At 41.1% G+C, this 25,648-nt stretch overlaps 1 protein-coding gene across 2 annotated transcripts in view; it reads left to right on the forward strand.

Annotated features, from left to right (window-relative positions):
- Positions 1 to 25,648, forward strand: part of MBOAT2 (membrane bound O-acyltransferase domain containing 2) — a 100,567-nt gene that overhangs the window by 11,138 nt on the left and 63,781 nt on the right. For both annotated transcript variants that reach the window (XM_054061210.1, XM_054061208.1), the window contains exons 2-3: positions 6,833 to 6,978; positions 11,448 to 11,525. In XM_054061210.1, coding sequence (XP_053917185.1) covers positions 11,494 to 11,525 — 32 coding nt within the window. In that variant the 5' untranslated portion in view covers positions 6,833 to 6,978; positions 11,448 to 11,493. The remainder of the gene's footprint in view (positions 1 to 6,832; positions 6,979 to 11,447; positions 11,526 to 25,648) is intronic.

A 25,648-nucleotide genomic window follows, 5' to 3' on the forward strand; every position in this document is an offset into this window, starting at 1 on the left:
TTGGTGGAAAAGGGAAATGGGCTTGACATAACTGGTCTCTCTATGTATGGAGGTGTGGATTTGTACCTTTTTATGTTCAGTAAAGCCTTTTACACTGTTTCTCACTGTATTCTGCTTGAGAAATTGGCTACCACTGGCCTGGACAGGCGCACCTTCTGCTGGGTAAAAAGCTGTCTGGATGGCTGGACCCAAAGAGAGGTGGTAAATGGAGTTAAATCTCTCTGGAGGCTGTGCACAAGTGGTGTCCCCAGGGCCAGTGCTGGGTCTTCTGTCCAATATTTTTATCCATAATCTAGATGAAGGGATTGAATGCACCCTTAGCAAGTTCGTGGATGACACTAAACTGTGAGGAAGCATTGATCTGGTTGAGGGCAGGGAGGCTCTACAGAGGGATCTGAACAGGCTGGATCCGTGGGCTGAGGCCAATGGGATGAGGTTTAACAAGGCCAAATGCCGAGTCCTGCATGTGGGCTACAACAACCCCAAGTAGCACTATGGGCTTGGGGAAGAGCGGCTGGAAAGAGAAGGACCTGGCGATGTCGGTTGATAGCAGCTGAACATGAGCCAGCAGTGTGCCCAGGTGGCCAAGGTGCTCAACAGCATCTTGGCTTGGATCTGCCATGGTGTGGCCAGCAGGACCAGGGAAGTGATTGTGACCCTGCACTCGGCACTGGTGAGGCTGCACCTCGAATCTCCTGTTTACTTTTGGGCACCTTGCTACAAGGACACGGTGGGGGCGTTGGAATTAGATGATATTTAAGGTCCCTTCCAATTCAAGCCATTCTGTGGTTCTGTGATGAGGGGCTGGAGTGTGTCCAGAGGGGGAGCAGTGCAACTGGTGAAGCGGCTGCAGAATGAGCCTTATGAGATGCAGCTGAGGGAATTGGGGTTTTTTACCCTGGAGAAAAGGAGGCTGAGGGGAGACCTCATAGCACCCGGCAGTTCCCTGAAAGGGGGTTGTAGCGAGGTGCGTGCTGGTCTCTTCTCCTGAGTGACAGGGGACAGGACGAGAGGGAATGGCCACAAGCCGTGCCAGGGGAGGTTCCGGTTAGATATCAGGAAAAATTTCTTCACTGAAGGGGTGGTGGAACACTGGAACGGGCTGCCCAGGGACGTGGTTGAGCCTCTCAGTGCCTCGCTAGTGCCGATATGCAAAACTCGATACAGTTATGTTGCTGCTTCTTGGTGGATTGTAGACTCTGCAGGCATGTATGATTAATTTGTGCTATCCAATTAGGAGTTATCTATATTTGTAAAATTCCCTCGCTGCCTTGGCAGCGTTTTTGAACGAGGCAAATGCCTTCTGTGCTGTGAAGTTGCAGGATTCTGAAGGGCTTGGCTGCAGCAGTTGGCTTTTGATATTAAAATATAGCTGATGTGAGGAGGAAGCTTAGCCTAAAATCTCAATTAGTGGATACAAATTACACAGCAGTACATTAAAAATTAGTTTCATAGGAGAAAGAATGTTTCCTTCTGTTTTTCTTTTTTACATGGACTTAACAATTTCTTTAATGATTTATTAGAAATGCTGCCTTTATCAGAAGGTTGGAGATTTCTACCTGTTCAAGTGTTTGCCAAAACTACTTCTTGATGATGGAAATCCTTGTAGCACTCCATGACCTTTTTCTCGTTTTCTTTTGCTTTACTTAAATAATTAATCTCTCAAACACTTTTTTCCCCAAGAAATAACTTTGTTTTTACAATTGCAGGACAAGTTGCATGACACTTAAATGTTTAAAAGACTGGGATAAATGGCTTAAAGTTTAATTATAAACTTTGTATTGACTTTTGCGCGGTTCACGCAAATGGGAAACTTATGGAGATAGCTTGATGAATTTGATGATATAATGGATTTGCATTTTGTAACTGCTTCCAGACACTGAAACTGTGAATTTGTGCTTGTATTTTAGTGTTACATTTGGCACAAAGTGTGTCTGTAAACTGCACTGGCTCCTACCTGATACGCGGATTTATCTTTTAAATTGCTAGAATGTGTACAACTGATTTTGTGATAGCTTAGTATTTCTAAGTGGTATTTAACAGACACCTGCATTAACCGTTGCTGAAAATACAGTGGTGATAATTAGCATTATCATTGTACTGATGTTTTATTCTTTAGTGCACATAACTTAGATGTTGGTCTTTGTGAGGGCCTTTAGGTGTTACTGTCATGATAAGCTGAGCTGTTGATATGACTTGCACCTGAGAAGGTAGAAAATTCTGTCTGTTTTTTTTATACTTGTGGTAAATTATAACTACTCAGGGTGAAACTTGCTGTTCCATGCATCTGCATCAGGTAGGAAGTCTCAGCTTTAAGTGTATCTGTAAAACTGGAGCTGCTTACTAGAGCAAGTTTTATGACTTGGGGGAGACAAATTAGAATTTAGAAGCAGCCCCAGGTAATTCTAACGATAAGCTTTGACTTTGTGGTAGAAATGCTGTGTTTTCTGTATCTTTTTAAGATGTAAGAAACTAGATATTCAACATGCTTACCAAGTGAATATATAGCCTGTGATAGCAGATGCTCAAAAGTCTGCAAAAATGTCATCAGATGAGGATTACTTATGTGACTGTAACACAGCCGTGTGGTGGTCACAAACTCTTCCATATGAGCTCCTTCCCTTATATGGAATACAAATCCTTAGTAAACCACAGAGTTTCAGTGACCTGGAGAAACAATGTAATAAAAATATGGTAGTGATGGTTTTCAATTTTGCTTGCATTTTGAGATAACTTTTGGCCTGGCTTATAGGGATGCTAGGTATTCAAAATAGCAGTTGAAGTTACATTTTCAAAGCTCCATTTCAAGTTCTGTTAAAAGTATTGACTGAAGAACAGGCACTGTCTGAAATTGGACACCCAATGTTAATGGGTATTTATTTTGCCCTTTGGGCTATTGTCGTTGTGTGCCAGTAACCTGCCTTTAAAAACAGGATCCTGCAAAGTTATTGCAAAATTTACATTTATTTTAGGAAGTCTTCCCATGTTATAGACAGATCTGCATAAACATGTCTATGGGAAATGGCAAGGGGTTTGTATTCAGTGTAGGATGCAGATGGAAAGCATTTAATGGGTTATGGGATGAGGGCAAAAAACAGGCAATTGTCCATTCACTGAGTGAAGCAGGAATCCTGCTGGGGAAAATGGAATAAAGCAGCAGGAAGAACAGTATCAAAAGTAGGTATGTGTAAAGGCTAAACTGAAGCTGCGTGGCTTTGAAATCTTAACTGCTGCATAACCTGGTTTTACAAATATGTATTTAAAGCTTTCAGAGGATTTGATGCAATACAAAACACCCACAGTTTTGCAGATTTGTGATCTGCATTGTAGTACTCAATGAGGCAAGTGTCAGGATTGGGTTGGTAGGAGTAGAGAAGCAATACAGGGTGGCGTGCGAACATTGTGGCAGTGTCCTTTATGAATAAAAGTATGCATACTTTTGTGCATGTTTTAGGAAAAGCAGTTTGAAAATACCCACTGGTAAGTTTGGAATCACTGTGAGAAGCTTTCAAAACAGGATTGTGTTGGTTGGGTCGTTTGTGTGCTCAAAACAGCATCATGGATTGACATCCCTGGAAGTTTTGATTGTGAGGTTTGTCTACAGGTATGACAATCTTGCTTTTTATTGCTGTTCTCAAAATATTCTGATGGAGGAAGGTGGGAGTTTTTTGTTTAATATAGTACCATTTTTCAGATATGGATTTGATCATTTGGGTAAATAATTTAAAGCAAGAGCAAGTACCCAAGAAAGAAATGAGCAGGAGGGGCTTGGAGAGTGGGCACCATTCTCAGATTCTCTTTGCATGTTTTCTTATGAGGCTTTTCCCCATTCCTAAACTTGCAGGTTTACCCTGAATTGTGAAATTCCAAGTTTGTTGTTTTGCTTATCTGCTTCTATAGAGAAGATGATGCAGGTCATCATTAGGGAGGCTCTGTAAAGGGATCTGAACAGGCTGGACTGCTGGGCTGAGACCAATGGCATGAGGTTTAACAAGGCCAAATGCCGGGTCCTACACTTGGGGCACAACAACCCTATGCAGTGCTACAGACTGGGGGAAGTCTGACTGGAAAGCTGCCTGGAGGAGAAGGACCTGGGAGTGTTGGTTGGCTGTGACTGAACATGAGCCAGCAATGTGCCCAGGTGGCCAAGAGGGCCAATGGCATCTTGGCTTGTATCAGAAATGGGGTCACCAGCAGGTCCAGGGAGGTGATTCTCCCTCTGTACTCGGCACTGGTGAGACCGCACCTCGAATCCTGTGTTCAGTTCTGGGCCCCTCACCACAAGAAGGATGTTGAGGCTCTGGAGTGTGTCCAGAGAAGAGCAACGAAGCTGCTGAAGGGGCTGGAGAACAAGTCTGACGAGGAGCGGCTGAGAGAGCTGGGGCTGTTTAGCCTGGAGAAGAGGAGGCTGAGGGGAGACCTTATTGCTCTCTACTACTACCTGAAAGGAGGTTGTGGAGAGGAGGGAGCTGGGCTCTTCTCCCAAGTGACAGGGGACAGGACAAGGGAGAATGGCCTGAAGCTCCGCCAGGGGAGGGTCAGGCTGGACATCAGGAAAAAAATTTTTCACAGAAAGGGTCATTGGTCACTGGCAGAGGCTGCCCAGGGATGGGGTTGAGTCACCTTCCCTGGAGGAGTTTAAGGAACGGGTGGATGAGGTGCTGAGGGTCATGGTGTAAGGGAGTGTTAGGAATGGTTGGACTCAATGATCCAGTGGGTCCTTTCCAACCTGGTGATTCCATGATTCAGGTCAGAGATGCCAAGCACAGGTCCAGTTTGCCATAGTAATGCTAGGAGCCAGATGACGACTACTTTTATTCTCCGAACCCTGCTATTCTGTTTTGAGAAGTAATCTGGAAAAGAGGGGCGTCATGGGACACCAGCTGGCAAATCATCTGTAATGCAGCCAAAGCAATGATGTTTGGACAGTCAGTATAGCCAGCAATCCTAACTTTCCATTGTGCTATCACTTACGGGCAGATATTAATGCTTGTTTCTTGTTTTCTTCCTGTTATCTCTTCATCTTGGCTTCACTGTATAGCTGTCCCAACTTTGTCCTCTGTCTAACTCTTAGTCTGTTTTGGGTGCCAGTTCTTTGGGTCAGCACCATGCTCTGTGGTACGCATAGCGTGATTCCTGTAATAAATATCAAGCATGAATATCAATACTGAATTTGTAGTTAGTTGCTTTGACTTTATCTTATTTATTGCCTCCTTTATTAAAAAAGCATTATGAATTTTTCCCTTTCAGTGGTTCATTCAACTTGATTGTTTTGTGTGAAACTCTTCCACTAAATCCACATACTCATCCTGTGTTATAAATGTTGCTCTGTTTAATTTGCATCACTGCTTATAAAGGAGAAAAAGCAGGTCAAATTATGCCCTGAAAGAATATATCCTCGATCATTTAGGATTTTTCGAATACTGTTAAAAGCATAACGTAAATGTGAGAGTAAGAGAATGCATGGCAAAGTGTATGTGATGGTTTAGGTTAGGGAACTGCTGCTATTAAAAGAGCAGCCCTGCTTTCTGAGCCTTTTTTCCTGCCAGCACTCAATGCTTGTGTAACTTCCTATTATAGAAAGGTTTGGTGTGGTTCAGATAAAGGGAAGCTGTCCTTGGATTTGCAAACAGGGAACCTATGCAAGTGTTAGAGGTGAGAGTTCTCTAGCTAGTTTGTGTTTCTTAGCATCTACTTTAAATATAACCATGTTTGCATATGCCCTTACCTGTTATCGCCTGAAGCTCGGCTGAAAAGCGATGAAGGACTGGACGAGCTGAGTTATGGTATTGGAGGCATGCACTGTGTTGCTGCAGCCGTCAGTATAAGGCCTGCTTCATGAACGTAAACATGGTGCTGTCGTTGTACCCTGTGGTATTAAGATTTAGTATGTATTTCAGCTGAGTGTGAGATCAAACAGGCCAAAGCATGATGTAGGTGAAAGTGCTTATGACCTGTTGCTTGTGTTGGCTTGGGATGCTGCTATTAGACATTGTTAGGCAGTTTTCTATGGAAGAAAAAAAAAATCCACGGAGTGGGAAGTATCTTTTTCTAAATAAAGGAATTCATAGACCTTTTTGTAACTTCAGCCAATTTTCATAGTGGTAACTGTATTTGAGGAAATTATTTCTTTATCATACCCTTACTGTTGAACTTTTTGCAGGCCACAGTCAGGATGATTCTTTCTTAGTCACTGGTTTGTATTTTATTAATTCCACTTTTCCTTTCAGTGCCCTAATAGCTTTAATTATTTAATATACAAGAGATTTTCTATCTTCTAGAGTAAATGGCCTGGAGGAAGGAGGAATTTCTGAAATTATCCTACTTGAATGTACAAGAGAACCCATTCTGCTGCCAAGCTGTTTATCTGATTACGTGCAATTTGTTTAGCCTGCACAGGCCGCTGAAGTGATCTACCAGTGATTTGTGTAGCTGATACGTATTTCCAAGTCATGCTTACTTGAAAAAAACAAGTGAAAACCCAACCCAAGTCTTCACATTACCAGGAGAGTGTGAACAGTTCCATGGTTGATAGTGGTTTGGCAGCTAGAATATTTTACAGGAAGATATGTAAAAATTATTTTCCTTTCTTGATTCATGCATAGATTGCCTCTGCAGGTTTGATGTCTTTTCTTAGCTGCTCGGAAGAGCGCTGTTTTGTGTTTTCTGGAGTAGGGGGTGCTTGGGAGAAGCTCTTTGAGGCTGACGTGCTGTGGTAAGAGCTGTGGCAGAGCCAAAGGTTCTGCAAATTGCTAATACTGTGTGGATATTTCTGTTAATTTTTTAATACATGAGTGTGTGAGAACTGTTTTTTTTCTTTTTTTTTATGCAGGTCAACTTTGTAGTGTGCCAACTGTTTGCCTTGCTTGCGGCTATTTGGTTTCGAACATACCTTCATTCAAGCAAAACTAGCCCGTTTATAAGACATGTTGTCGCAACCCTCCTGGGCCTTTATCTTGCACTTTTTTGTTTTGGATGGTAAGTTGCGCTTACGTTCACTTCTCAGGGACTAGTAGATTTTAATTTTTTGTTTGCAGGGAAGCAGAGTTTTGTTATGAAGAACCTTATTACTGAATTCTGTTGCTTTTAGCTGCTGCAGTTGTACAAACATGAGCTTAAATTTTCTGATGGAGTGCACAAATTTTGAAAGATCTTCCTTTTTCGAACTGGTAACTAACACAGTTACCTCCCTGTGGTTTTGGGAGGATGAGCAGGTGCAGTTTGTTTAACTTGTCCCAGTTTTTATGTAAACTTGCTTGAAAAGTATTCTCTTGAGGCACAGCACAGGTGTGATGACTAAGGTAATTTCTTTTACATATTCAGTGTATGAGAACTTGCTGTGCCTTTTTCTGAATATTGAATATATTGACTTTTTGTAGGAAGAGTGGCCTGAACTGGAGTACTGATGGTACTCCTGGTAGTACAGAACACCTGGAAAGGAGCTGGCCTCGATTTGAGAATTTTCATAGAATCATTAAGATTGGAAAAGACCTCTAAGATCATCCAGTCCAACCATCAACACAACAGGACCATGCCTACTGAATTGTGTGCCACATCTAGGTTTTTTTTTTTTTAACACTCCCGGGGATGATGACTCCACCACTGCCCTTGGCAGCCAGTTCCAATGCTTTAGCACTCTTTTTCAGTAAAGAAATTTTTCCTAATATCCAACCTAAACCTTCCCTGGTGCAACTTGAGGCCATTTCCTCTTGTTCTATGACTTGTTACTTGGGACAAGAGACCATCACCCATCTCACTACAACCTCCATTCAGGCAGTTGTAGAGAGCAATACGGTCTCCCCTCAGCCTCCTCTTCTCCAGGCTGAACAACCCCAGTTACCTCTCTGCTCCTCATAAGAATTGTTCTCCAGCCCCGTCATTGGCCCTGTTGCTCTCCTCTAGACACGCTCCAGCACCTCAATGTCTGTCTTGTGGTGAGGGCCCCAAAACTAGGGGCCACTTTTGTGTGCATGGGTTTTTTCTTTTATATTTTGGAGCAAGAATGTGGTTTGCATTTTTTTTTTAAATACAATTTTTCTGTGAATACTCTTTTCACATCTTGATCTTCTCACAGTGTAGCAGGCCAGAATGTTAGTAGGGCTGATAAAGGGTCTACACTTAGGTGTATAATATTTTTTTTCTTTCAAATTTAGCTTATTAAATGGCTCTCATCTTCCCAAGCAGGTTTAAGATTAATTAAGTGCCAGTTTTGTTTTATTGCATGGTAAACAAAGCGCTTGCTCAGCTTATAGAAAATTTATTTATACTGACTGTTGCAGAGTATTACTGAACTAGAGTGAATTAATCAAGCTGTTGTGCAGGTAGGAAGACGAACACAATCTGTGCACACACAGTGTGTATAAATCTTGGAATTCCAAACCTGAGATCTGGCCTCTACCATGGCATTTTGCAGAGGCTTCTCAGCACTAGTTGGTGTGTATTACTTTTAAAATTAGGAAAAGAAAAAATGTTGGTTTATTCTTTGGATTTACATGTGCAAGTTATTTGTGTATATATAATTCCATAACTAACATACATTCCTTAAACTTTTAGACATGGTATTCTGCTTTGACACGAAGACCTGATGTCAGAGGCTTCGAGTCTTAGCACCAAATGAGGAGGAGGATGATACAGGAGATATGTGCTACTGTGTGTGGGTTTTGTGAGTGAGCTGTGTAAGCTTTAGAAGCACATTCTGTTTCCGAAGCAATAGATACAGAAATCATTAATTGTAGCTTGTAATGAAAAAGTGTTAACAATATATTCATGTCTGAAATTTGGGGAAGGGAGACTTTTTACAAAGGAAAAACGTCCAGCCCCAATAGACATAAATAAAGATTTGTGGAAGCCTCTTATTGGCGATAGGTCCTGGAAAAGGAATCAGACATTTTATGCCATCATAGAAATCCAGATTATTCTAGTTTGCTTTGAATCATATTGAAAGCAATTATTTCAGCAATTAATGTCTATTTTACTGAAAGCTTTTTTTCTTACAATTGTGGAACTAAAGGCTCTGAAGGCTTTTTAAAAATGCCAAAAGTAAGAACACAAGTTGAGATGTTAAAAGTACCTGTTCTTTGAGAAGATGATACTTCTGTTGCATTTGTGCCAACTCTTTTTACCGTTGCTTAAGTATGTATTTATACAAGCGTGGTTTTTTGAGGGTTTGGTTTCATGCAGCCTGGGAATACCGTTTGTACATAGCTAAAATTTACTACTTCAGTAGATGTGTTTAAATGCATTGTGTTTAATTTTTGAATGAAAGATGAGTCCTAGTGCTACTGTTAACACCTCTGGAAGAGAAGTGCTTTCAGAGTCTGTAATCATGATATGGTACTCTGTATCAACCCAAATTTTCCATACTTTGATATCTTATTATGTCTTTTCCTCTATTTAAGAAGCAAACCTCTTAAACTTGAATTTTTGTCATTTCACTGCTGCTTGTTTTTGCTATGCTATGTTGCTCATTCATGGCTGATAGAAAAAGTGAGTGTTTTTTAGTTAGCAGTTTCTTGTATTAAATGTGCATTTGAACTTTAGGTAGTCATATCTTAAATGAGACTAGCTAGCAGGTAAAACATGAGAGTGTTTGCAGATTAGGTTTTCCATAAAAAGTCAGGATTTTTCAAGGTCAGTTAATATCCAAATGAATTGGTTTTTCCCTCAATTCATCATGTGTAGACTTTGTTGGATTTTAGCTGGATACAACTGGTTTTCTTGTCCAAAGTCTTTGAAGACATCTCCTTATGAATAGATGAGGAGTGAAATTAGGAAACTGCTAATGATAAGCTGAAAGAAAACACCACGACAAAACAGAAACTGCTTTTTATGGGAAAGATTCCCAAACTAGACCAGTGTGTCACCGAAGCACAATTAAGTATGTTACTGAGCCACTTAAAGTGCCAGAGCAAGAGAGGACTGACTTACTTTTCCCTAGTCACTGCTGAAGGTTTGTCACCAATGCTCCGCGAGTTTACTGAATTATATCTTCTTTAAAAGGCAAAACAGCCCCCCCCAAACCAGCAGCGGTGTAGTAGCTGTGGTGTAACTCATGAAAAACAAAGAAGAGTTTAGACCAGCTTTGTGAAATAAATCTGTGGGTTGTTTGTGTGTGTGTGTGTTTCTATTTGTTTTTAAGACCATCATCACCACAGTCCTTTTATCAGTTATTGAGGACCTGGGGCAAACAGGATGGCTGAACAGTCACCGTTTCTATTGACTAGGAAATCATAGAATCATAGCATAGTTTGCGTTGGAAGGGACCTTGAAGATCATCTAATTCCAACACCCCTGCCCTGGGCAGGGACACCTCCCACTGGATCAGGGGCTGCCCAAGGCCCATCCTACCTGGCCTTGAACACCTCCAGGGATGGGGCAGCCACAGCTTCCCTGGGCAACCTGGGCCAGGGCCTCACCACCCTTATAGTGAAGAAAGTCCTCCTAATGTCTAGTCTATATCTGCCCCTCTCCAGTTTATAGCCACTGCGCCATGTCCTGTCCCCACAAGCCTTTACGAATAGCCCCTCTCCAGCTTTCCTGTAGCCCCTTCAGGTACTGGAAGGTCACTATAAGGTCTCCTCGGAGCCTTCTCTTCTCCTGGCTGAACAACCCCAACTCTCTCAGCCTGTCCTCCTAGGGAAAGTGCTCCAGCCCTTGGATCATCTTTGTAGCCTCCTCTGGACCCATTCCAACAGCTCCATATCCTTCTTATGTTGAGGATTCCAGAACTGAACACAGAACTCCAGATGAGGTCTCACAAGAGAGGAGCAGAGGGGCAGAATCCCCTCCCTCCCTGCTGGCCACGCTGCTTTGGATGCAGTCCAGGACACAGTTGGTTTCTGGGCTGCGAGCGCACACTGCCAGCTCGTGTTGAGCTTCTCATTAACCAGGACCCCAAGTCCTTCTCTGCAGGGCTGCTCTCAATGCTTATCCATAAATGCTACTTATATACTTGTATTGTGGAAATGAAGATATTGTTGGCCTTACCCAAGAAACCTATTGCAAACAAGTAAAAAGATGAGTTTGGAAATTAAACAACAAAATATTCAAGTTATTTACATGTGAAATAATGCCAAGTGGAAGTATTATGAAGACATATGGTTGGACTTGATGATCCAGTGGGTCCCTTCCAACCTAGTGATTCTATGATTCTATATTCTTTGTATTTTAAGGATTATCAGTGTTTAGCTTATTCTTGTTTATGAGCTGGAGAATTCTAGCTAAGGTTGTAGGTTTTGTTCCTTATTGCTGTCTGTGTTGTGCTGAAGGGCAGAGCTCTCAGCAGAAGGGATGGCTGCACAGAACCTAAATAGAATAAAAGGTTTTTTTGGAGGCAGTGATGGAGTTGAAATTTGACAAAACTATTTAATATCACATTAACTAAATAAATGCATGCCGTTTGTAATTAATGAAAATGCCACGAGGACTTACTATTTTTTTTTCCCTAGGTATGCCTTACATTTTGTTATACAAAGTGGAATTTCCTACTATATCATGATCATAATAGGAGTGGAAAATATGCACAAGTAAGTTTCCATTCTAAAATATTTTTTTTGGCTTTTACAAGAATGCTGTTTAAATTTTTTTTGTAACTGTGCATATATGCTGTACTTCTGGTTGTATCGTAATATTTCAGTATTTGAATTCTGCTAACCGTGGCTTTATTTCCAGGAGAGAAAATGGACTGTTTGAGTATTTTTTGCCAGCTTTTTGGGATACCTAAAGCTTGTTAAAATTGGTAATATTCCACAGATACTTCTTTTGTGTTCTCAGCATTCTGATTTTTTTGGTCATTACTTAATCATAAATAATTCTAGGTGTCTCACAAATGAGTTAACTCAGTGTAATTTGCTAAGATGTTTAATAAGGAAGATGTCTGAAGGAAACAGAATTTGTGTGAGACTTTTTTTAGGTGCTGTTTGTCCTTTCCTTTTTTTTTTTTGCTTGTTTTCTTATGAATGCTGTCTTAGAATGGGTATTATCATAAAATTACATACGTAGGACGTTATTTTAGGTTTGTTTTGATGCATGATTGGATTAGCAGTATCTGAATTCGTATGGAATGGAACGTTCTGCTCTTTCAATCATCCTTAAAAGCAGGAAAGACATTTATTTTATTACTATGTGCATATGTTTTACTATTCCACAGGTCTAAAGATCGGAACCAAATTAGGTTCCCACTGTGTTAATTTCTGCATAAATATCCAGTAAAATAGCAAGTCCTTGCTTGAATAGGTTCCTAAGTATGTGTGGCTGCTGGGAAAGATCCTGTTAAAAGAACCAAAGAGGAAAACTGATTTTCACAGAAAGTGCAATTCTAGGATGGCTGTAGTTCGTGACCCTGCCTCTTAGAGCACCCTGCTCTTGTGCCCCTTTACTGAATATAGTTTTATTGCTTTTTTGAAATATGCCATATTGGGTTCTTATTTCCAAGATTTTCTAAAAAGGCTGATGTATTCAAATTGCGGCAGATGTGAGAGAACTTTGGTTGGTTGGATGGCTGGCCTATATTGAAATGGTTTATTTGATTAGAAGCAGTTTTAAAGCAATTTGTTCATCTCAATTTCTCTTTAGACCTATAACAATGTAACTTAACATAGCTTATTATTTTAAAAGATATTATTAATGTGGTTAAAAATTTCGAAGAGAGTTACCAGGCAGGAATACTTTGGTGTTCAGGGTGACATATAACATAGGTTACTTGTAAAAGAAAATATTGCGTGGATTACCTCTGTACTAAGGAGAGGGAGGTAGGAATGTGCATATTTAATGATCCTGCATTGAAGCAAGGGAACTCGCTAGTTCCTGATCCTCCCAACTAATACCAGCTGGTTTCACAACTGTGTGGCCTGGTCTGTGGAAATGTTTGCTGTGCTATACACAACTGTATACGTATGTTTTCTGTTACTCTTAGTTACTGTGCAGGTAGGAGGGTAAAACTCTGCCTGGTTGACTACCGGGCTTACGTTGCTCTATCACAGTATGAGTTAACACATGGTTGGATAAAACCAGAAAGCTCTTTGTGTAGTGGAAAAAATAAAATATAATGAATAAAGTAATTTGGTACTTGAAGTTGTGGAGAACATTTGGATGCTGTATGAAAGGTCCAGGAGCCGTGCCTAGCAGGTGATACAGACAAGACTGTACAAAGTTTTCTCCTTCTGTTGCCACAGTATCCCAGGAGTGGTGATGTCTCTTGGTGTCCCTATGTGCCTGTACCTTTTACTGAAGGAATGCATCAGGTACTCTTACTTTTCTGCCGCTTATAGGTTTCTGTTTGACAAACTGAAGAGAAACTTAGATGAATGACTCCCCTCCCCACCTAAATGTTTGTCTTCCAGCTAAAACCGTGTCTCATGGAGCCTGGGGGGGATTTACGGTTAAGTGCTGTATGTAGGATGCAGCTGGCACCACCTGGCCTGGGGGCTGGAGAAGGGCCCCATCAATGTTTTACTGGTGCGTGTGGGTTTATCTGCCTATCTGTCTGTCTATACAGCTAATGCCAGCGTATGTATGCATACCTGCACAGCCCAAGTTTGGGAATTTACTTTGCAGGTCACAGAGGGACTGATTGGCTGGCAGTCCTGGTTAGAGGTTACCTGCGTTGTTCATAAGCTTCTTAAACTTGGAGACTATGAAACACGAAGTATTTATACATGATGTAGATGTGGATTCATGTGATTTTTATGCAATACACAAATGCTTTTCCAATACAAAATATTTTTGTCTGCTTATCTAAATTCATTCACTGAATGAAGTTTTCCTGTTCTTTTCCCTGTCATGCTTGGTGTACTGCAGACTTCTTGAGTGTATGGATTGGGTATACCATTACCCCTCTCTTTCCTGCTCCCCTCATCCTCTAGCATAATTCCTCAGTCTCTCTATCCTTGTGAAAATTCCTTAAACAAGTAAGAGTCAACTGAAGTTCTTAAACTGCTTATGAGTTCAGCTGCTGTGCTCTGGGTATACCGTTTTTTCTTACGGTCTGAAGCTAGGAAACATCTTCGATAAACTTGTCTGTTCTCTGAAGCTGACTTTCAAGTCTGATTCTGATACTCCTCTAAAACTTTGTTGCTTTCTTAATGTACTTTCATTGGCTCCTAAAAAATCTCTGCTCTGCAAAGTTCTTATCTTTGTGATTTTCATGAGGGAACTGAACCTCATCCAGCTGTTGCTTCTAGGTTGGTCTTGTGTGTTAAAGATACGAAAGCATTACTTGAACAACAGAAAAGGGAGAAGGGGGAAAAACAAGAAAGAAAAAGGCAAAACCCCTGGGTTGGGTAGAAGAAAGTAAAAAACCCTTGCCTTTATATTTTTGCAACTTTTAGAATAAAGTTAATTAGCAGAAATGTGTTACCAGAGGCTTGGATTTAGCTGAAATTGATCAATTATTTTTATACTTACATCTTATTCTAATGATGGTACTTTAAATGAAAGATGGAATGGTAACACTAGTTGGTGGTTTGAAAGCTGTAACATTTTGATTTGTGGCTCAGTTAATTGCGAAACTGAAAAATGTGTTGTTTAAACAACTTCTCGATTCCAGTGAATTTACATAAAGCAACCGGTGTGGTAATGTATTTTTTTTTTCTTGGCTTAGAAATTCTTCAGTTTCTTCTCTAGCTGTGAAACTGCTACTAATCTTAAAAAGCAAAACCACAAATACCACAAGGTTTTTCCTTAAAGCATTTGGCTATTGTTGGCTATGTCAGCAGTGCTCACACAGGTGATTTCATGATAACGTTTTAAGGTTTCCAGGTAACTTTTTCTCTTTTGACCTGATTGTTCATTTTATGGTTGGTAAATAACATCCCTCAGCCTGTGGGGAATGGAAAGTTGATTATAAGGCTCACAGTTGCTTCTGCGAAGTCGCTAGCTTTCTTGTGACTTCACTGACAAGGTATAAAAGTCCCAGCTGTGTCAGTGCAGAAAATAAATTTGTTTACTTAAAATCATTCCTGTTAAACTGTAAATTTTGTAATGTGCTAATGTAAAATTAACTGATAGACTTGCTATTCATGGCCGGTATGTTCTGTTTTATGCGTAAGGTTGCAGAATGATACTTTTCTTGTTTCAGAAGTCTGGAGTTGAACTACCAAGACGTAGGTTATATCTGGCTTTAGAAAAGAAACAAAAAAATCACTTAACTGTTTTCTGGCTATTTAAGTTATGAAAAGTAAATTAATGAAGGACCCAAAGACCTGGGATGACTAAAGCAGTAATTGGATAATGAGCTGATGTGTGTGAGCCACAAGGGCCATTAAGACGGTGAAGGAACTGGAACATCTCTCCTATGAGAATAGGCTGAGAGACCTGGGACTTCTCAGCCAGGAGAAGAGAAGGCTCAGGAGGATCTTATCAATGTATGTAAATACTTGGAGGGAGGGAGCCAGACACTTGGTGCCCAGTCGCAGGACCACAGGCAGTGGGCATAATCTGCAACAGAAGGTGCCTTCTGAACAGCAGGAGCACTTTGTTACTGTGAGAGAGGTTGTGGAGGCTCTCTCCTTAGCAATATTCAGAAGCATCTGGACATGGTTCGGGGCAGCTGACTGTTCCTGCTTGAGCAGAAGTGTTGGACCAGATGACCTCTGAAGGTCTCTCCCAACCTCAACCATTCTGTGTTTCTGGTTTATTTTGATGCCTGTACAAATCTTTGTACTGTACCTGTGCTCATATATGTTATGAGCTGTTTGAACATGGTACTGTAAAGAGACGTTTGAACTCGAGTAAACAAACTTTGGTTGTAACTGGCCTGGCCGTTGTGGAGGTGCTTCCTGGTCACCTTTCCTTGGGATTTGGGAATGTTAGTCGTTGTTAAGTTTCCTTGCTCCTCCTAAGCAGAACCGGGACAAAGCAATTCCTTACTCCACTTTTTGTTCACTCCTTGTTCTGTGGCTTTAACAAGTAGTGGGTGATTTGGCAAAGGAGGTGCAGAGAAGACTTGGTGGTTTGAATTTATTTGTCTCTTATTCTGGGATTTCTAAGTCTTGTTCATCTGAGTGAACTAGATCACTCAGCATGTTAATTGAGGCATTTAATTTGTCAGTTAGCTGTTTAATAATGCTGAATGTCGGGACTTTTTGATAGGCAAGTTTAACTGCTAGTTAGCCTACAACTTAGATTGCTGTGAAAATTGTTAGCTATTGCTAAAACTTATGATTTCAGTGAAATACAAAAATGGATCAAGCAATCTACTCGTGCATCCTTTGAGTTGTTGGCTAGGTTTTCATAAGCATCTTTGAAAGTGACAGCATTCTTGGGCTGGATTGGTTTTTGAAAATGGGAGTTAGGCTGTTTTTTTGAACTTCTGCCATCTCCACAGGCCCTCGATCAAAGTAATTGTAAGTTTGGGTGTTGTGGGGTTTTTTTGTTTGTTTGTTTTTTTATTTCTGTTTGCTTTGATTTGATCGCAAGTGTCTTAGTCTGTGGGGAGCGTACTTGCTGTGGATAAAGGAAGCAACATCAAAAATTTTAGCAATCATCAAATCAGCAGACTGAAATAACAGTATAACAAAAATTAAGGGTTTGACTAAGAAATGCCATCGATTTCCAATAATAATTTTTGGCAGATCTAGGACTGGAAGTCTGCCAATATAGTTACAGTTCTTCAAAGGTGTGAGGACAACCAGACAACTGTAAGCTTTTGGTAGAACTTCTTGGTTGGTTACAAATGCATAATTTATGTAACTTGAATAAAAATGTCTGGTACATAGGTAGCTGCCAAAGAACAGTGGGCATAGTGCTGAGAATGCCTGGATTCAGAACCTGAAGTGTTAGAATCTGTGAACTGTTCTGCATATGCAAATAGAAGTTTTCTTCATTTCTGCTTCTACAGTTAGCAAAAAATAAAATTCTTATTTGAAGTTAAGAAACTAATTGAAAGCTGAAAAATATTAAGTATGTTCTTATTATTCAACCAAGGATAAGTGCAAAATGGAGGAAGATGAAATGTTCTGGTTCTGTAGCCTTCAGTAACAGACTGAAAAAACAAGTGCTGTTCTGTCACTGCAAGCAATTTTTGTCATCTTATCAAATCTATGCTTAATGCAAAAAAACCCCAGTTAAAATTGTATAAAGTTTGTATTTGATTAAAAAGCAATTAAAAAGTAATTTTCTTATAGATGAGAATCAAATACATATTAAACAGTATACTTTCTACAGTATGCACAGAACTCTTACCCTCCCTTATTAGAAGTAAACACAAAGGCTAATGAATGGCTGTGTTTTTAGGAGCATATTTCAATAGTCATTCAACTAAAAAGCTTTTCATTTTGAAGTGGTAACTTTTTCCCAAAGAAAAGGTTTTGTGCTTGTTGATTTCCCTCTAATAAAGGGTAGATGGTCATTACGTGTACCTGTCCTGGCATGAGCATTGTTGTAGCTAAAATGGCTGATGCAAATCTTCAATATACAAAAAAGATTGCCAGTTCTTCAGATTTCCCAAAATGGTTGTAAAATTGCAGAATTTTGTCCTGTTTTAGTAGCCAGGTTTTAGGTATGATTCTGAAATACTGAATCTCACATGAAGAGCCATAGCTATGACTTGGAGGAATGAAATCAAGTACTGATATTGGGTTCTACAAGACAGTGAAGTATTTGTATTGGAGATAAAAGTGCAGAGAACTTCTGTTCTAGCAGTGTTCTGTTCTCGAGTGTTACATGGTACTGAAAGCAAGATTACTGTTTTCCTTTAGATGAAAACTCTTCTGCTATCATAAATACTAGGATGGCTCTATTCAGAAGGATGCTTTACCGTTCTTGTTTAATTGGTTAGTTCTTTTTGTTTAATAGCAAAGCCTATAGTCTGACTGCCTGATGGTTTTAGATAAAATCTTTGGATTTTTGCTTGTGTAAAGGCAAAGACTTCTCTTGTTTTTTTGCAGAGGTGAACATCAATGTTTTTCTTCAAAAATGTATTCACACATATATTAAAAAGGTAAAACCAGGGTTAAATTATAGAACTAGCACAGGTAAATGAAGCTTGTTGATCTGAAATAGCCTTTACATTTTCATTAAAATTTTTCATGGCTGTTAATTTGGTCCTTAACTTCAGAGCTGCTTCTTTATGTGATTAAATCAGATGATGTACTTGAGAATGTCTTAACTGCAGTTAGCCTTGCAGACAACAGCTCTGCATGACTCAGTTTGTCTCTTGGTGGTGCTACCTTGGTAATGGGTGGGGATAGGACTTGTATGGGGCATATCCTGTAGTTTTTTGAAGTTCAATAATTGCGTCCCACATGCTCTTTGCATCACTTCTACATCAAATTGCTCATCGAAACCCCATACAGTTTAAAACTGACCTAACCAATTTAAAAACCAAACCACCACCAACAAAATCCCCTATCTCCCTTTTACCTTTGTGGAGCTTGGGGATAGAGATTAATAGTGCTGGAGGTTTTGGGTTTTTTTTCTCTTTGAGTGTGTTTTATTGACTTATTTATCTTCATAAGTTGTTACATCCTTGATTTTTCTGATGCACACCTAGAGATCAGACCTTTGGCTTATGAAGAGTGTGAACGGAAACACTGGCACCAGGTAGTGATTCTCTGCATGCTGAAGATTTGACCATTATTAAAATAGCCTTGTAGATGGCTGTCTTCAATGGCTTGAAGTGAGCGCTTGTTGAAATAAACAGCTGTGAGGGGATTTCCTATTAATCTGTATAAATTTCTTTTGGAACTGTTTGTTTTAAATAACTACTACAAGTTCATCCACTTTGATGAGTTCCTGTAACTCTCTTGGCTGTGTTTGGATAGAACTCAATGCATTCCTTAAAACAATAAAGGGTATAAGTTTGAAAAGTCGTTTGCTATTATCCTTCTTTTAATATTCAAATTGAAAGGCCTTTATTGATATTAATTTTTGTAACTACAGCAGTAAACCGAAAATAGAATTGGAATTTTCTTACCTTTAGTGCCTGTCAATTTTGCCTTATTTTGAAATAAGGATTAAATTCTTTAATTTTTGTTCCTCCACCATGTATACATAGGGAGAAAGGAGGAAGGACAGTAACCATGTAGTGTCCGTATCTTTGTGAAGGCTGGCACTTAAGCAGAGGCGCAGACGACAGTGCAGAATAAGGCATAATAAACAACAGTGCAGAATAAGGCATTTTTGAAGTGCTATAGCCATTCAGTTGCTTTGGTACAAAACTAGAAAAAATTCTGGTTCTGTACTTTGTATTTCTAGGAACAAGAATCTAAATGAGTCTGTTTTTTAAATTCTCTACCTCCTTCTTCTATTTTATTTTGTTTTTCACTTGTTTGACATTATTCAAAGAACAGCGTTCCCAGAAGGACAGGCATTTGAACAATGTTGTTGGCATATAAAACCTTCATCATTGCACTTGAGAACTCAGGTGAAAAAATTTCTGGATTTCTGTTTTATGAAATATCTGTACCTTAAGTGTTGATGTTTACCTCTTACTTCCTTAAGCTTTAAATTGATAGGCAGTTTTTTCACTGTGTACTTGGTTTCTGTAAGCACATAGAGGACAGCATTTTCTTGGAAAGAAGCAGTATAAAATGCTTGGATGTGTTGGTTATCTGTTGGGACTGAGTGGCTGTTGTTGCTTTTTGGCTTGTGTAGATCTATATTTTTTAAAAATCTTGGTTCTGAAATTGAGGCTGAACACAATCAGGCAAAAGAAAATTGATAAAGTTGTGTTTTCTGGGCTGTGTATTTGTTAATCTCAAAGCTGTAGCATCTAGAGGTACTTCTTCAAGGCACGTTCTCCTGCCTGTCGTGCTGCCAAGCAACTTGACTGCTAGCAAATGAGCTCTGAGTCATGGTATCATTGCTGCATGGTTTATTACCTCAACAAACTATTGATGTCAGATAAATCAGGCTCCCTGCAAAGTGAAGTGGCAGAATAAATTGTACCTAGAAGAGTTCAGTGAAAACTGGTGTTCTTCAGCTCCTGGCAAAGACTGCTGCTAATAAGAGCTGATTAAAAATTCTGCTTGCATGGCATTAAGTGAATTGAACCAGTGATGTTTGTGATAGAGAAATTACGTGCAAGGGTTCTGTATGTTATAGCCAACTCTCATCTCTAAGTGCATGCTTCTGCATAGTTAGTTATTCTTTGGTGAAATATCTTGTATATGAGACAAATTTCACTTGATTAATTATGACAAGCTTGGCAAACTATCATTTCATTGTCCTTAGTGGAACTGCTGGCTGTAAATTTTGCAATCCAGTTTTGCCTGCAGATCTGCAAGTGCAGATCTGCAGATCTACATGTCTGTGTTGGAGGTAAAACATGTTTGAAGAAGTAAAAGATGGTGACCCACAAAAATCTGGTTTTGTTTCCTTTAAGGGAAGGTGGACTTAAATAAGAAGCATTGATAATTAAAGACCACGAACTTCTTCAGTTTAAAATCCAGTGTCTCAAACATTTTAATACATTTTGTATGACTTTTAAAGCTGATTAGTTTTGCAGATCAGATACCTTTACTAGAAGCCAAAGAGGAGGTCACAGAATCATAGAAGAGATGAGGAGGGAAGTGTTTCCAAGTTCAACCCCCAGCTGTTCAAAGCAGGATCAATGGGAGCAGGTTGCGCTGTGAAATCCAAGTCTTCCTTAATATGAACATGATCCTGGATGGCCCCAGCTGTCCTAAGCATGCTAGCCATTTCCTTTCCGTGTCTTGCTTCAATGTGTGTTACAGCTTAACATTTCTTTGAGGTGACTTCGTGCAGCTTAATTTTCGGGTCCGATTGGGACTTACTACAAGAGCTTTTTTTAGCCTTTATTTTCCCCCACCCAATAATTGCACAGTGTCAGAGCCTGCTCTGGCTGGGACTTCTGTCACTGCTGCAGCTGTCCCAGCCAATTGTTGGTTGCTGAGCGGGGTGGTGGGGAACCGCTTGAAAGCACCGGGTGCCTGGAACAATGCTGCAGGGTTCGGTGTCTCCCGACACAGCTCCTGATGAGTGGAGGATGCAGATGCACGCACAGTGCCCCTCTGCAGGGACTCGGTGGAGAGCAGAGGCGCTGAGCGGCTGAGGGCACAGGCAAGCTCCAGGCAGCACAAAGTGGAGACCGAGCATGCGTGGGACCACTGACTCGTTCCAGGTGCCCCCTGCCCAGAGCAACAAGAGAGCATGCACTGCGGAGAATGTTCCATAACAGTGAACACTGCGTGCATAGAGTCCCTTGTCAGTCCCTGCCCAGGGTAGAGCCTCGGAAGCCGGAAGGATATAAAAGACAGACAGGCATATGGCAGCGAGTCACCCTGCTGCCCTTGGGGGTTTGCATTGACAGATAAAGGCTTCACGGGCTCCAAGGGAGGTGGGATAATCAGACCTTTCCTGTCATCTTCCTACTTTCGCTTTTACTTCTTTCCTTGTCTTTTCTCTTTCCCGCTCTTCTCCGCAGTTCAGTCCTGCATCAAGCCAAGCTTCGCCTCCACTGGTCTTGAATATGTGAGACCACGTTTCCCGCAGCTCTGCAGCCAGTTCAGTTTCCTCTTTGCTTTTGTAATTATTGTGATTGTTTGTTGGGCTTTAGGTTGCTGTGGTGCCTGGTGAAGCATTAATAAAGTGATTATCTCAGGTCCTCTGGCCCCCTCTGTGGTGCCTCGTTCAGCCCTGGTCATACAGGTCCCTCTGAAGCATTCAAAGTTTTCCCTTGTCCGTGTCTTTCCCGAGTGGCAGTGAGAGGTTTGGCTCCTTCTCCTAGGATGGGAGTGAGAAGTAATGCACAGCTTTGTCAAATTTCAAGGAAATGGCACAGATTTAGCATTCTTAACTTAAATCTTTTATGCTCATTTCAATTTAAAGAGAAATGAAACAATTGCAATTGAGACAATTACTTTGACAGGAGGAGATCAGGCAACAAGTAGTAGAGGTCTGTCTTCCTATCCTTTTTTGTAAGAGATAATAAAAAGGGGATGGAGCAAACCACACAAAACAAAAGCTATGCCAAGAGAAAATATACAACTCTTGTGTCTTTGTCAGTAGAAGAAGGCGGAAGCTAGGATGAGTAATAAATATGAGAGGGAGTATTTGATACTTAAGTATGATTTTACTTTCAAGTCACTTTTCGATGATGTTTGAAGAAAGATGTGTTTCCAATATTCAAACAGGAAATCTATTATTTTCTCCTATGGCTTAGGAAGATGCATAAGCGATTTACTTATACTCTCTTCAGTATGGATGAGTTGCCTGAAACTTTCAAGAGGGCTGTGTTCCCAAGGTCCTATTTCCTTGTTTATCGGTTGGCATAGTGTTTACTGATAGTACAGTTCAAACTTTGCTGTTTAAAAGTTTCACTTGATTATGTTGAAAGAGAAGTGAGTAAATAAAAAAAAGATGTAAATGACTGTCTTAAATCTGACTGAAGTGTTAGTGGAGCTTTTGTTGTTCTGTTTTCTGGGAAATTTTAGCTATATGGTACTGAAATTGGTTTACTGTGGTAGGAAAATGCCACCTTGGACAATGTAGCATGGTGCTAATCTGTAAAACTGGGGATGAAATAAAAATATACTTAGTTTAGCCAAGTGCTAAACAGCTCTCACAGACATTGCTGATCACAGACACAACGGGAACTGTGAATTCAGTTGGCTTGCAAAAGGAGGAGCTGGGTATTTCGGTGTATGAGTACTTGGAGTGAATAATCTGTTTTATAATAGATCATATCACATGGAAATGCACAATGCACACAAGTAATGCATATTTTTAAACAAAGGTCACGTAACCGCCTTTCTTTTTCTTGGTATTCTGCCCTTTCTAGGAGTGTCTGTTTTAAATTCCGTATCCTGGAAACTCCCTAGTAAGTCCCAGGGGTTTTGGGTTCTTCAGATGTACCTCTTCTGCTTCCTTCACCATGGTTTCTATTTGTGATACCATGTTTAATGTATGCTGTGGTGTTATTCATGTGTCTGATCACTGTCTTCTGGCTTTGATATCAAGTGCTAATTTTTTTGTGATTGGTATTATTGCCTCTGTAGAGAATTTTTCCTTTTCAAAGCAGCTCACGATCTATTGAATGTTTTAAAGGAAACTCGTGAGATAGGAATGAGGTGGCATGTGTGTAGTGTGAACTAGTAAGATTCTGCCATTTCCCCGTGTCAGGTATACAGATGCCAGCTGAAAATTGGTAAATGATTTTAATAAATCAAAAGAAAATCAAGATGGATTAATCAGCAATATTCATGCTTTGTCTCCAGTTGTAGTGAAAGAGAGTCCAGGCTCCTCTGGCTCTTTCTCTACGTGACCATGACGTTCTGGAAAGCTGACCAGTAAGTGCCGTAGTCACATTCCACAAGGGGCAGGCAGAGGTCATTAATGTAAAGCTCTGCTCTTGGGGGCATTGTTTTTCAGTTGTTTTGACTGCAATAGTTTCACTGGAAGGTTTGTTTCAGAAACTCACGTAGGCAGTGTGATTGCAGTTTCTTAAGAGTTGTGGCTACATTAACACCTTACCGCTTTGTATAGTAACAAAATTAGAGTTGGTCTTTGTGAACATGATGTGTTGTGTTATGTTGCTGAGCCTGAGGGAGATTTTGCTTTCCAGAAGAATGGAAGGGCCTTGCTACCCAGCTGCTATCAGAGCTGCAGTCAGAAGCTTCTTCATCATTCCCAGCTGCTGGAGAGCAGAGTAACAATTTTGCTGTGTTTAATACAAATGTCTGAAGTAACAACATCCATATCCAGGCAGGGTATCTCCAGTGTGAAGTAGCTAAGGCTTTCTAAAGCTTTTCAAAAGGGTGTGAAAGCAAAACTTGGTCCATAGATGTCTTTTGAAAAGTGGGTTGAATTAAAGCTTTATTCTGATATTCTGATATTGATAACACCAAGCTGAGTGGTGTAGTTGCCACAGCGGAAGGACAGGATGACATCCAGAGGACAGACTGGAGAAGCGGGCCTCTGAGAACTTCACAGGGTTCAACAAGGCCAAGTGTAAGGTCCTGCACCTGGGTTGAGACCATCCCCGTTTGCAGTACATGATGAGGGATGATGTGATTGAGAGCAGCCCTGCAGAGAAGGACTTGGGGGTGCTGGTTGATGAGACGCTTTACATGAGCTGGCAATGTGCACTCACAGCTCAGGAACCAACCGTGTCCTGGGCTGCATCCAAAGCAGCGTGGCCAGCAGTGCGAGGGAAGTGATTCTGCCCCTCTGTTCCTCTTTTGTGAGACCTCCTCTGGAATCCTGTGTCCAGTTCAGGAATCCTCAACGTAAGAAGGATATGGAGCTTTTGGAATGGGTCCAGAGGAGGCTACAAAGATGATCAGAGGGCTGGAGCACCTTCCCTAGGGAGGACAGGCTGAGAGAGTTGGGGTTGTTCAGCCTGGAGAAGAGAAGGCTCAGAGGAGACCTTATAGTGACCTTCCAGTACCTGAAGTGGCTACAAGAAAGCTGGAGAGGGGCTATTCGTAAAGGCTTGTAGGGACAGAGTCGTCGGGCACTGACAGAGGCTGCCCAGGGAGGGGGTTGAGTCACCTTCCCTGGAGGTGCTTAAGGAGCGGGTTGATGAAGTGCTTAGGGACATGGTTTAAGGGAATGTTAGGAACGGTTGGACTCGATGATCCAGTGGGTCCTTTCCAACCTGGTGATTCTATGATTCTGTGACAGGACCGGAGGGACAGGTATAAACTGGAGAGGGGCAGATTTAGACTAGACATTCGGAAGAATTTCTTCACTGTGAGGGTGGTGAGGCACTCACCTGGTTGCCCAGGGAGGTTGTGGATGCCCCATCCCTGGGAGTGTTCAAGGCCAGGTGGGATGGGCCTTGGGCAGGCTGATCCAGTGGGATGTCCCTGCCCATGGCAGGGGGGTTGGAATTAGATGATCTTTAAGGTCCCTTCCAACCCTATCTATGCTATGATGCTATGATATTGGTTTGATAAGTGGCTTTGGAACTGGTTAGTTTCTCTGGCGTTTTTCCACACTTCATGTTTGAGCAGTTGTGTGTGACACAAGCTGTATAAGCAGCAGAAGAATCTAAGTAAACAGCCAAAGGCACCTACTACCAGACTGAGTTCAGTTTGTTGTGCCAGCTATGCTTTCGTATTCATATTACTGAGGGCATTTTTCAAAGATCGTGGAATTGCTGGGTTGGAAAAGACCTTTGAGACCATTGAGTTCAACTGTACCTGTCCACTACTAAGCCATATCCCTCAGCACCTCATCTACCAGGCTTTTAAATATCTCTGGGGATGGTGACTCAACTACCTCCCTGGGCAGCCCGTTCCAGTGTTTCACCACCCTTTCAGTGAAGAAATTTTTCCTGATATCTAATCTGAACCTCCCCCGGCACAACTTAAGGCCATTCCCTCTCGTCCTATCACCTGTCACTTGGGAACGGAGACCAACACTCACCTTGCTACACCCTCCTTTCAGGCAGTTGTAGACAGTGATAAGGTCTCCCCTTAGCCTCCTTCAAGCTAAACAACCCCAGTTCCCTCAGCTGCCTCCTGTAGGACTTGTTCTCCAGCCCCTTCACCATCTCCGTTCTCCTTTTCTGAATGCATTCCAGCCCCTCAATGTCTCTCTTGCAGTGAGGGGCCCGAAACTGAGCCCAGGATTTGAGGTTCAACCCCACCAGTGCTGCGTCTGGGGGCAGAATTCCTTCCCTGCTCCTGCTGCCTCCCCTGTCTGTGACACAAGCCAAGATGCCATTGGCCTTCTCGGCCAC

Source organism: Cuculus canorus, chromosome 3 (assembly GCF_017976375.1).
Source record: "Cuculus canorus isolate bCucCan1 chromosome 3, bCucCan1.pri, whole genome shotgun sequence".
Lineage (NCBI taxonomy): Eukaryota > Metazoa > Chordata > Aves > Cuculiformes > Cuculidae > Cuculus > Cuculus canorus.